This window comes from Bombina bombina, chromosome 1 (assembly GCF_027579735.1).
Source record: "Bombina bombina isolate aBomBom1 chromosome 1, aBomBom1.pri, whole genome shotgun sequence".
Taxonomy (NCBI): Eukaryota; Metazoa; Chordata; class Amphibia; order Anura; family Bombinatoridae; genus Bombina; species Bombina bombina.
This window is the reverse complement of record NC_069499.1, coordinates 551788255-551801189: the sequence shown is the minus strand read 5'-3', so window position 1 is coordinate 551801189 and position 12935 is coordinate 551788255. Positions and strand designations below refer to the sequence as shown.

The window sequence follows — 12935 nt, the reverse complement described above, 5'->3', positions numbered from 1 at the left end:
GAACATGAGGACGGAGAGCTTCATTCTGCGGGTGACGGTTCTGATCCAAACAAACTGGATTCAGATATTTCAAATTTTAAATTTAAGCTGGAAAACCTCCGTGTATTACTAGGGGAGGTGTTAGCGCTCTGAATGATTGTAACACAGTTGCAATACCAGAGAAAATGTGTAGGTTGGATAAATATTTTGCGGTACCGGCGAGTACTGACGTTTTTCCTATGCCTAAGAGACTTACTGAAATTGTTACTAAGGAGTGGGATAGACCCGGTGTGCCGTTCTCACCCCCTCCGATATTTAGAAAGATGTTTCCAATAGACGCCACCACACGGGACTTATGGCAAACGGTCCCTAAGGTGGAGGGAGCATTTTCTACTTTAGCTAAGCGTACCACTATCCCGGTGGAGGATAGCTGTGCCTTTTCAGATCCAATGGATAAAAAGTTAGAGGGTTACCTTAAGAAAATGTTTGTTCAACAAGGTTTTATATTGCAACCTCTTGCATGCATTGCGCCTCACGGCTGCAGCAGCAGACTTTCTCTCTTCGCCCAGGCTTGGGCAAGAGATGTCCAGGATCCCTGGGCGTTAGAGATCATATCTCAGGGATACCTTCTGGACTTCAAATCCTCTCCCCCAAGAGGGAGATTTCATCTGTCAAGGTTGTCAACAAACCAAATAAAGAAAGAGGCGTTTCTACGCTGCGTTCAAGATCTTTTATTAATGGGAGTGATCCATCCGGTTCCGCGGTCGGAACAATGACAAGGGTTTTACTCAAATCTGTTTGTGGTTCCCAAAAAAGAGGGAACTTTCAGGCCAATCTTGGATTTAAAGATCCTAAACAAATTCCTAAGAGTTCCATCGTTCAAAATGGAAACTATTCAGACAATTTTACCCATGATCCAAAAGGGTCAGTACATGACCACAGTGGATTTAAAGGATGCTTACCTTCACATACCGATTCACAAAGATCATTACCGGTATCTAAGGTTTGCCTTTCTAGACAGGCATTACCAGTTTGTAGCTCTTCCATTCGGATTGGCTACGGCTCCAAGAATCTTCACAAAGGTTCTGGGAGCTCTTCTGGCGGTACTAAGACCGCGAGGAATTTCGGTAGCTCCGTACCTAGACGACATTCTGATACAAGCTTCAAGCTGCCAAGTCTCATACAGAGTTAGTACTGGCATTTCTAAGGTCGCATGGATGGAAGGTGAACGAAAAGAAAAGTTCTCTCTTTCCACTCACAAGAGTTCCCTTCTTGGGGACTCTTATAGATTCTGTAGAAATGAAGATTTACCTGACAGAAGACAGGTTAACAAAGCTTCAAAATGCATGCCGTGTCCTTCATTCCATTCAACACCCGTCAGTAGCTCAATGCATGGAGGTGATCGGCTTAATGGTAGCGGCAATGGACATAGTACCCTTTGCACGCCTACATCTCAGACCGCTGCAATTGTGCATGCTAAGTCAGTGGAATGGGGATTACTCAGACTTGGCCCCTACTCTGAATCTGGATCAAGAGACCAGAAATTCTCTTCTATGGTGGCTTTCTCGGCCACATCTGTCCAGGGGGATGCCATTCAGCAGGCCGGACTGGACAATTGTAACAACAGACGCCAGCTTACTAGGTTGGGGCGCTGTCTGGAATTCTCTGAAGGCTCAGGGACAATGGAATCAGGAGGAGAGTCTCCTACCAATAAACATTCTGGAATTGAGAGCAGTTCTCAATGCCCTTCTGGCTTGGCCCCAGTTAACAACTCGGGGGTTCATCAAGTTTCAGTCGGACAACATCACGACTGTAGCTTACATCAACCATCAGGGAGGGACAAGAAGCTCCCTAGCAATGATGGAAGTATCAAAGATAATTCGCTGGGCAGAGTCTCACTCTTGCCACCTGTCAGCAATCCACATCCCGGGAGTGGAGAACTGGGAGGCGGATTTCTTAAGTCGTCAGTCTTTTCATCCGGGGGAGTGGGAACTTCATCCGGAGGTCTTTGCCCAAATACTTCGACGTTGGGGCAAACCAGAGATAGATCTTATGGCGTCTTGACAGAACGCCAAGCTTCCTCGTTACGGGTCCAGATCCAGGGATCCGGGAGCGGTTCTGATAGATGCTTTGACAGCACCTTGGACCTTCGGGATGGCTTATGTGTTTCCACCCTTCCCGATGCTTCCTCGTTTGATTGCCAGAATCAAACAGGAGAGAGCATCAGTGATTCTAATAGCGCCTGCATGGCCACGCAGGACTTGGTATGCAGATCTAGTGGACATGTCATCCTGTCCACCTTGGTCTCTACCTCTGAAACAGGACCTTCTGATCCAGGGTCCCTTCAAACATCAATCTAATTTCTCTGAAGCTGACTGCTTGGAAATTGAACGCTTGATTTTATCAAAACGTGGTTTTTCTGAGTCAGTTATTGATACCTTAATACAGGCTAGGAAGCCTGTTACCAGAAAGATTTACCACAAGATATGGCGCAAATACTTATATTGGTGCGAATCCAAGAGTTACTCATGGAGTAAGGTTAGGATTCCTAGGATATTGTCTTTTCTACAAGAGGGTTTAGAAAAGGGTTTATCTGCTAGTTCCTTAAAGGGACAGATTTCAGCTCTGTCCATTCTTTTACACAAACGTCTGTCAGAAGTTCCGGACGTTCAAGCTTTTTGTCAGGCTTTAGCTAGGATCAAGCCTGTGTTTTAAACTGTTGCTCCACCATGGAGTTTGAACTTAGTTCTTAATGTTTTACAGGGTGTTCCATTTGAACCCCTTCATTCCATTGATATCAAGCTGTTATCTTGGAAAGTTCTGTTTTTAATGGCGATTTCCTCGGCTCGAAGAGTTTCTGAGTTATCTGCCTTACATTGTGATTCTCCTTATCTGATTTTTCATTCAGACAAGGTAGTTCTGCGTACTAAACCTGGGTTCCTACCTAAGGTGGTCACTAACAGGAATATCAATCAAGAGATTGTGGTTCCATCTTTGTGTCCTAATCCTTCTTCGAAGAAGGAACGTCTGCTACACAATCTAGATGTAGTCCGTGCCCTGAAATTTTATCTACAGGCAACTAAGGATTTTCGACAAACGTCTTCCCTGTTTGTCGTTTATTCTGGTCAGAGGAGAGGTCAAAAAGCTTCGGCTACCTCTCTCTCTCTTTTTGGCTTCGTAGCATAATACGGTTAGCCTATGAGACTGCTGGACAGCAGCCTCCTGAAAGAATTACAGCACATTCTACTAGAGCTGTGGCTTCCACTTGGGCCTTTAAGAATGAGGCTTCTGTTGAACAGATTTGCAAGGCTGCAACTTGGTCTTCTCTTCATACTTTTTACAAATTTTACAAATTTGACACTTTTGCTTCTTCGGAGGCTGTTTTTGGGAGAAAGGTTTTTCAGGCAGTGGTTCCTTCCGTATAAAGAGCCTGCCTGTCCCTCCCGTCATCCGTGTACTTTAGCTTTGGTATTGGTATCCCAGAAGTAATGATGACCCGTGGACTGACCACACTTAACAGGAGAAAACAAAATTTATGCTTACCTGATAAATTCCTTTCTCCTGTAGTGTGGTCAGTCCACGGCCCGCCCTGTTTTTTATGGCAGGTAAAAAATTTTTTGAATTATACTCCAGTCACCACTACACCCTTTGGCTTCTCCTTTCTCGTTGGTCCTTGGTCTAATGACTGGAGGTGACGTAGAGGGGAGGAGCTATATAGCAGCTCTGCTGGGTGAATCCTCTTGCACTTCCTGTTGGGGAGGAGTTAATATCCCAGAAGTAATGATGACCCGTGGACTGACCACACTACAGGAGAAAGGAATTTATCAGGTAAGCATAAATTTTGTTTTTCCAACTATCAAGCTGGGCTTATGACATCGATGGGTCTGAAACTCAGAAGTTGACAATAGGAAGTCCCAGAAATAAGAGGTTACAAAATATAAAATGTCCAGCCCGTATCTTAACGTGATAGTTAACACGGCTTGCAATGAAGTGTCTATTATAAAGCGTATCTGGCCTAACGTAAGAGGACCACATATTATCGCATGTATAAGTGTTCTCCTTAGATGACAGCATAATCCAAAAAACAAGATCGCACATTCAGTCCTCTGATTCACCGGTAATTATCGCATGCCGTACCCCAGAGCAAGCTTAACAGTAGAATGATCCTGTAAGATGTAAACATGGCTGTCCCAGAGTATGTCTCAGACTGTTACCACTGTATAGGACCAGCCGGGAGAGTGTGTTCTAGCTGATACCGGCTTTAAAAGGGGATGGTGGAGATCCCTGCAGCGCAAGTTTCTGGATCGGTATGTGCTGAGGGGAGATCAGCGCCATTGCCGACCCCCAACTCAGATCAGCAGAACACATAGTAGAGCGCTCAACCTGAATGTTAGCACTCCCGGAACGGTCCAAACTCAATGATAGTTGCTGAGGTCGCAGCAAAGCCCGCTCCGGGTCTTTAAACTGTTGATCAGCAATCTGTCCCTCGGAAAGGCAGAGGCCTCCAGCCTCCCGTATGGAAGGTGAGATCTCATTCAGGAGTGTGCTGCTGAGTTGCAGAGGATCACAAGGGCGCGTATCCTCCAATTTGCCGGCAGACTGGGTTTTAACATCTGGGTTAGGTAGGTTCACAATAGATTGCATAGATTCAGTGAAGCGGAGTTGATATTGCTTTAGAAGGGCCCCGATGTCCTTCAAGAGGCAGCAAGCGAATGCCATGGTGAGCTTAGAAAGGTTTTTTGTGGATTATCCTTCACGTGTAGATTAAAGATGGCTGCTCAAAAAAGGCCTCAACTTGTTCCTCCGACAAAACAGTCAGGCCAGCTTAACTTCTCATTGTCCTTCAGATTCCGAATTTCTGAATGATGCTCAGTGAGCAATTAGGCACTTTATGAGTGTTAGATTTGCTGAGTACAAAGGCAATATATGCATTTTTTGGAAAGTATATCCTGATACAGTGATTTAACGACTGGAATCATGCTTACAAGATAAGGGTAATATTCATGTTAACTCTCATATTACTTAGTGTAAAAAACGTTTGCATAAGTTACAGAAAAAACGTTTTTTCTCTGAGGGTGATAAATCTTTGGGGCCTAGTTTTCCACATGGCTTGTTAGATTACTCCTAGGAGTACTTTTTTAAGGCCCTCTGACATTGAGTGCTTGGTGGGAGGGGCCTGTTTTCGCACACTTTATGCGCAGTTGATATTCAGGCTGAGACATCCAGCTTCCCTAAAGGAGTCCTCTGGCATCTAGGTCCACTATAGAGGGTTTTTTTTCCTGCAAAAATCGTGTTTAAGGGCAGGTAGGAGCCACAGCAGAGTGTGGCAGTGTGTTTGACTGTTTTTTTAACGGTTTTACTGTTTTTCTAATCCGGTTTGGGGGCCTAAGGGGTTAATCATCCATTTGCAAGTGGGTGCAATGCTGCTTTAGTCTCATACACACTGTAACAATTTTGTAGTTTACTACTTTTTAACACTGTTTTCCAGTTTATGTTGTAGTTTTTTTTTTTTTTTCTCTTAAAGGCACAGTACCGTTTTTTTGTTTTTGTTTTTTTTTTAAATTGCTTTTTCACATTTTATTAAAGTGTTTTCCAAGCTTGCTGGTCTCATTACTAGTCTGTTAACATGTCTGACAAAGAGGAAAATCCTTGTTCATTATGTTTAGAAGCCATTGTGGAACCCCCTCTTAGAATGTGTACCAAATGCACTGACCTTTCTATAAGTTATGAAGACCATATTATGGGTTTTAAAGATTTATCACCAGAGGTTTCTCAGACTGACAAAAGGGAGGTTAAACAACCTAGCTCTCCCAATGTGTTGGAACCTATATCTCTCGCGCAAATGACGCAAAGTACATCTGGCGCGTCCAATGCGTTTACCTTACAAGACATGGCGGCAGTTATGAATCGTACCCTCAGAGGTATTGTCCAAACTGCCAGGGTTACAAAGAAAGCGAGACAGCTCTGGGGCTAGAACAAATACAGAGCTTTCTGACGCTTTAGTAGCTATGTCTGATAAACCCTCACAATGTACAGAAGCCGAAGCAGGAGAGCTTCTATCTGTGGGTGACATTTCTGATTCAGGGAAGGCGTTACTTCAGTCTGACTCTGAAATGACAGCATTTAAATTTAAGCTTGAACACCTCCGCTTGTTGCTCTGGGAGGTTTTAGCAACTCTGGATGACTGTGACACCATTATAGTCCCAGAGAAATTGTGTAGAATGGACAAATACTTTGCCGTGCCTGTTTACACTATTTTTCCAATCCCTAAGAGGTTTTCAGAAATTACGAAGGAATGGGATAGACCAGATGTACCGTTCTCTCCCCCTCCTGCTTTTAAAAATGTTTCCTATAGATGCCGTTACACGTGACTCGTGGCAGACTGTCCCTAAGGTGGAGGGAGCAGTCTCTACCCTAGCTAAGCATACAACTATCCCCGTCGAGGTCAGTTGTGCTTTCCTAGATCCAATGGATAAAAAAAATTAGAGGTTTTCCTTAAGAAAATCTTTATACAACAAAGTTTTATTCTCCAGCCTCTTGCATGCATTGCCCCAGTCACTGCTGCAGCGGCTTTCTGGTTCGAGTCTCTTGAAGAGGCTCTACAGGTGGAGACCCCGTTGGATGATATCCTAGACAGGCTTAAAGCTCTTAAGTTAGCCAATTTATTTCTGGCGCCGTTTTTCATTTAACAAAGCGAACGGCTAAGAATTCAGGTTTTGCCATTCAGGCACGTAGGGCGCTATGGCTTAAAGGGACACTAAACCCAATTTTTTTTCTTTCATGATTCAGATAGAGCATGCAATTTTAAGCAACTTTCTAATTTACTCCTATTCATTTTTTTTCGTTCTCTTGCTATCTTTAAAAAGCAGGAATGTGATGCAAAGGAGCCAGTCCATTTTTGGTTGAGAGCCTGGGTTATGCTTGCTTATTGGTGGGTACATGTAAGCCTCCAATAAGCAAGCACTTTCCATGGTGCTGACCCTAAAACAGGCTGGCTGCTAAGATTTACATTCCTGCTTTTAAAATAAAGAATGCAAGAGAACGAAGAAAAATTAATAGGAGTAAATTAGAAAGTTGCTTAAAATTGCATGCTCTATCTGAATCATGAAATAAAAAAATTTGGTTTCAGTGTCCCTTTAAATCCTGGTCAGCTGACGTTACTTCGAAGTCTAAGCTTCTCAACATCCCCTTCAAAGGGCAGACCCTATTCAGGCCTGGACTGAAGGAGATCATTTCTGATATTATTGGAGGAAAAGGCCACGCCCTTCCCCAGGATAGGTCCAGCAAATTAAGGGCCAAACAGACTAATTTTCGTTCCTTTCGAAACTTCAAGAGTGTGGTGCAGCTTCAACTTCCTCTACTACAAAACAAGAAGGAAATTTTGCCCAGTCCAAGCCAGTCTGGAGACCTAACCAGGCTTGGAACAAGGGAAAGCAGGCCAAAAAACCTGCTGCTGCCTCTAAGACAGCATGAAGGAGTAGCCCCCGATCCGGGACCGGATCTAGTTGGGGGCAGACTTTCTGTCTTTGCCCTGGCTTGGGCAAGAGACGTCCAGGATCCCTGGGCTCTGGAGATTGTTTCTCAAGGATATCTTCTGGATTTCAAAGCTTCATCTCTAAAGGGGAGATTTCATCTCTCACAATTATCTGCAAACCAGTTAAAGAGAGGCATTCTTATGTTGCGTTCAAGACCACCTGTTTGTGGGAGTGATCCACCCAGTTCCAAGGGAGGAACAGGGGCAAGGATTCTATTCAAATCTGTTTATAGTTTCCAAAAAAGAGGGAACTTTCAGAACAATCTTGGATCTCAAGATCCTAAACAAATTTCTCAGGGTCCCATCCTTCAAGATGGAGACTATTCGAACCATCCTACCTATGATCCAGGAGGGTCAATATATGACTACCGTGGACTTAAAGGATGCTTATCTCCACATTTCGATACACAGAGATCATAATCATCGGTTTCTCAGGTTTGCCTTCCTAGACAGGCATTACCAGTTTGTGGCTCTTCCCTTCGGGTTAGCCACGGCACCAAGAATCTTTACGAAGGTTCTGGGGTCCCTACTGGCGGTTCTAAGGCCACGAGGCATAGCGGTGGCTCCTTACCTAGACGACATTCTGATACAGGCGTCGAATTTTCAAATCGCCAAGTCCCATACGGTCATTGTTCTGGCATTCCTGAGGTCTCATGGGTGGAAGGTGAACGAAGAAAAGAGTTCTCTATCCCCTCTCACAAGAGTTTCCTTCCTAGGAACTCTGATAGATTCAGTAGAAATTAAGATTTTTCTGACAGAGGTCAGGTTGTCAAAGCTTCTAACTTCCTGCCGTGCTCTTTATTCCACTTCTCGGCCGTCAGTGGCTCAGTGTATGGAAGTAATCGGCTTAATGGTAGCGGCAATGGACATAGTTCCGTTTTGCCCGCCTACATCTCAGACCACTGCAACTTTGCATACTCAATCAGTGGAATGGGGATTACACAGATTTGTCCCCTCTGCTAAATCTGTATCAAGAGACCAGGGATTCTCTTCTCTGGTGGCTATCTCGGGTCCATCTGTCCTGGGGAATGAGCTTCCGCAGGCCAGAATGGACTATAGTGACAGATACCAGCCTTCTGGGCTGGGGTGCAGTCTGGAACTCCCTGAAGGCTCAGGGTTTGTGGACTTAGGAGGAAGCTCCTCCTTCCGATAAACATTCTGGAACTAAGAGCAATATTCAATGCTATTCAGACTTGGCCTCAGCTAGCTGCGGTCCGGTTCATCAGATTTCAGTCGGACAACATCACGACTGTAGCCTATATCACCCATCAGGGGGGTACAAGGAGCCCCCTGATGATGTTGGAGGTTTCAAAGATAATTCTATGGGCAGAGGTTCACTCTTGCCATCTCTCAGCTATCCATATCCCAGGAGTAGAGAACTGGGAGGCGGATTTCTTAAGTCGGCAGACTTTTCATCCGGGGGAGTGGGAGCTCCATCCGGAGGTATTTGCCCAGTTGATTCAACTATGGGGCAAACCAGAACTGGATCTCATGGCGTCTCGTCAGAACACCAAACTTCCTTGTTACGGGTCCAGGGATCCCAAGGCAGCGCTGATAGATGCTCTAGCAGCGCCCTGGTCCTTCAGCCTGGCTTATGTGTTTCCACAGTTTCCTCTCCTCCCTCGTCTGATTGCCAAGATCAAGCAGGAGAGAGCTTCAGTGATTTTGATAGCTCCTGCGTGGCCACGCAGGACTTGGTATGCAGATCTGGTGGACATGTCATCCTTTCCACCATGGACTCTGCCGCTGAGGCAGGACCTTCTACTTCAAGGTCCTTTCAAACATCCAAATCTAATTTCTCTGCGTCTGACTGCTTGGAGATTGAACGCTTGATTCTATCAAAGCGTGGTTTTTCCGAGTCGGTCATTGATGCCTTATTTCAGGCTCGAAAGCCTGTCACTGGGAAAATCTATCATAAGATATGGTGTAAATATCTTCATTGGTGTGAATCCAAGGGTTACTCATGGAGTAAAGTCAGGATTCCTAGAATCTTATCCTTTCTCCAAAGGGATTGGAGAAAGGATTGTCTGCTAGTTCCTTAAAGGGACAGATTTCTGCACTGTGTATTCTTTTGCACAAACGTCTGGCTGAGGTTCCAGACGTTCAGGCGTTTTGTCAGGCTTTAGTTATAATTAAGCCTGTGTTTAAACCTGTTGCTCTGCCATGGTGTTTAAATTTAGTTCTTAAAGTTCTTCAAGGGGTTCTGTTTGAACCTTTGCATTCTATAGATATTAAACTTTTATCTTGGAAAGTTCTGTTTTTAGTAGCTATCTCCTCAGCTCGAAGAGTTTCTGAGTTATCTGCTTTACAGTGCGATTACCCTCATCTGATTTTCCATGCAGATAAGGTAGTTTTGCGTACCAAACCTGGGTTTCTTCCTAAGGTAGTATCTAATAAGAACATCAATCAGGAGATTGTTGTTCCTTCATTATGTCCTAATCCTTCCTCAAAGAAGGAACGTCTTTTACACAATCTTGATGTGGTTCGTGCTTTAAAGTTTTTTATTTACAAGCTACGAAGGATTTTTGTCAAACATCTGCTTTGTTTGTTTACTCTGGACAGAGGAGAGGCCAAAAGGCTTCGGGAACTTCTCTTTTTGGCTGAGAAGCATATTCCGCTTAGCTTATGAGACTGCTGGCCAGCATCCTCCTGAAAGAATTACAGCTCATTCCACTAGAGCGGTGGCTTCCACATGGGCTTTTAAAAATGAGGCCTCTGTTGAACAGATTTGTAAGGCGGCTACTTGGTCTTCGCTTCACACTTTTTCTAAATTCTACAAATTCAATACTTTTTCTTCTTTGGAGGCTATTTTTGAGAGAGAGGTCTTACAGGCTGTGGTGCCTTCCGTTTAAGTTCCTGCCTTGTCCCTCCCTTCATCCGTGTCCTAAAGCTTTGGTATTGGTATCCCATAAGTAATGGATGAACCGGTGAACTGGATACACCTATACAAGAGAGAACAATTTGTTTACCTGATAAATGTATTTCTCTTGTGGTGTATCCAGTCCACGGCCCGCCCTGTCATTTTAAGGCACCACTGCACCCTATAGTTTCTCCTTTTTTTCTTGCTTGTCTTCGGTCGAATGACTGGGGGTGGCAGTTAGGGGAGGAGCTATATAGACAGCTCTGCTGTGGGTATCCTCTTGCAGCTTCCTGTTGGGAAGGAGAATATCCCACAAGTAATGGATGAACCCGTGGACTGGATACACCACAAGAGAAATCAGGTAAGCATAAATTTTGTTTTTATATAGAACTGCTTTAAATTCATCAAGCAAACCGTTCTTTCAAATGGCAAAATAAAGGTAAATCTGTTATTTGTAAACCATTTAATACACTCCAGCAGGTAAGATTGATAATTTGGGATAAGTGGAAAAACATTTCACAGTACATTGTCCCTTGAAGTCTTTGCAGGGACCCTACCTATAGCAAATATTACTAAAGTGCATTTCTAAATGCCAATAGACCATGTTTATGCACTTCTTCATTGTTTGATGCACATGCATATCCGCATCATATGTAAATGGCGCATTTATGTAGGGATTTGGGTTTGCTGTCTTAATGTCCTCTTAATTCTTACAGGTGTTTCTGCAGCATTTGCAGTAAAATTATTTAAATCATGGATCAATGAAAAAGATATCAACGCAGTTGCTGGTAGTCTTCGGAAAGTAAACATGGACAATAGATTAATGGTATGTGTAAAATGCTTCCTCATAACAGGCTAAGTACCTTTGCAAAATATATTCAGCTGTTGCCCAGTTTAGAACATATATTTTTAAACTTACCAAATTTGGAGTAATTCTTCAGGGTATCAAATCATCTTACACTCACACCCGATTCCAGTACCACTAGTTACTTTTATTTCTGGAAAAAACTAATTTGTTTGAAAAACAGAAGTAAAAGATGTTGGTACATATTGCAAATGAAACCCATTTGGTATGACAACAGTTTCTTATTGATACCTTTAGCTCTGTCTGGCATTGATTCTATAAGTTTGTGCAGAATTTTACAATACATATTCCAGGACTCCTTTAGAATCCTATTAAGTGTCTAGATTGTGGAGGGGAAGCCATGCGAGCTAGCACTTTACTCTTGCTTGGACATCAGATACACCTGCCATAGCTGTGTTGGCATCCTTGTCCTGCTGGATAAAGAAACTTGTTCCATGCGAGCCAATAGGGATGACCTGTATCTGCAGAATAGTTGCTCTTTTCTAGTCATGGTGTTGCTGGTCCTGTGCAAGTCTCTAACTCCAGAATAGTTTTACACAGTGTGAGCCCCTTGTGCTGCTGTTTTTTGTATCTGTGAACAGGACACTTTCAGTCTTCCACTGTTAAAGTCCTGTTTGGCTCATGATAAATGTTTTTTTCTCCCCCCAACTATTGAATGTTTTAGACCTCTACTCTCTGATGGAGATTGCTCTTTTAACAGCTTTTGCTTACTGAACTAGGATGTTTCTGGTTCAGTGGGGTTTAAATTGTGGATGCAGATTCTGTTCCCCCTTGGAGATATTGAAGTTAGCTGCAATTTAGCGCCATTAGAAGCTCTAGCAGGGTTATACTAATAGAACTAAAGGGGCATGAAGTACAAATTATTTCATGATTCGGGTAGATCATAGTTTTAAACAACTTTCCAATTCTGTTATGAAACTTTTCATTCTCTGGGTATCCTATGTTGAAGGAGCAGTAATGTACTACTGGTAGCTAGTTGAACATATCGGATGAACCAAGGACAAGTTGCGTTATGTGCAGCTAGTTCTCATGACATCAGTTTTGCTCCTGAGCCTATATAGATATGCTTTTCAACAAGATACCAAGAGAATGAAGTAAAGTTCAAAGTACAAAAAAATTGTTTAAAGGGTCAGTCAACTCCAAAATTGTTTAAAAAGATAGATAATCCCTTTATTAGTACAATAGGGGAAATGGTATAGGTGTATGCACTATATTAAAGTAATGTATATATAGTCCTGAAAATAATTCCTTGTAGGGCTACTGCATAACTTAGACTGTTTATAAAAGAAAAGATGTGGCGGTGTTCCCCAAAACAACCCCCACACTAGTTTCATTCACAAGGGACCACTCTCTGACATCCGTGTATATACACAAGAAAAAAATATATATACTTGACTCACCACTCTTCAGTCCCTGGGTGTGGTGTTTTTTTTTCCCCTTTTCTCTCCCCTCTCAGGATGCTGTGTCCAGTGCTGGTGTAAACAGTTGTGTCCTGTGATTCAGGGTTGTTACTCTCTGCCCATTATTCCATTTTTTGGGGCCCTGAAAAACTCCACCTGTGTCCCTTGGATGAAAAGACAGTCAATGCAGTGTGCCTCCAGCCCACCTACCGCAATTTGTATCCAAAACCTGTGCTCACTGTTTGGCCAAATAATAAGTACAGCATCAGAAACAAAATTGTATAACAGGAGCACCAG

General features: G+C 43.4%; 1 protein-coding gene across 1 annotated transcript in view; it reads left to right on the top strand.

Moving 5' to 3' along the window:
* BZW1 (basic leucine zipper and W2 domains 1) overlaps positions 1 to 12935 on the top strand; it is an 88950-nt gene that overhangs the window by 49810 nt on the left and 26205 nt on the right. Inside the window, exon 7 of the mRNA XM_053698716.1 lies at positions 11090 to 11199. Within this exon, the coding sequence (XP_053554691.1) occupies positions 11090 to 11199 (110 nt within the window). The remainder of the gene's footprint in view (positions 1 to 11089; positions 11200 to 12935) is intronic.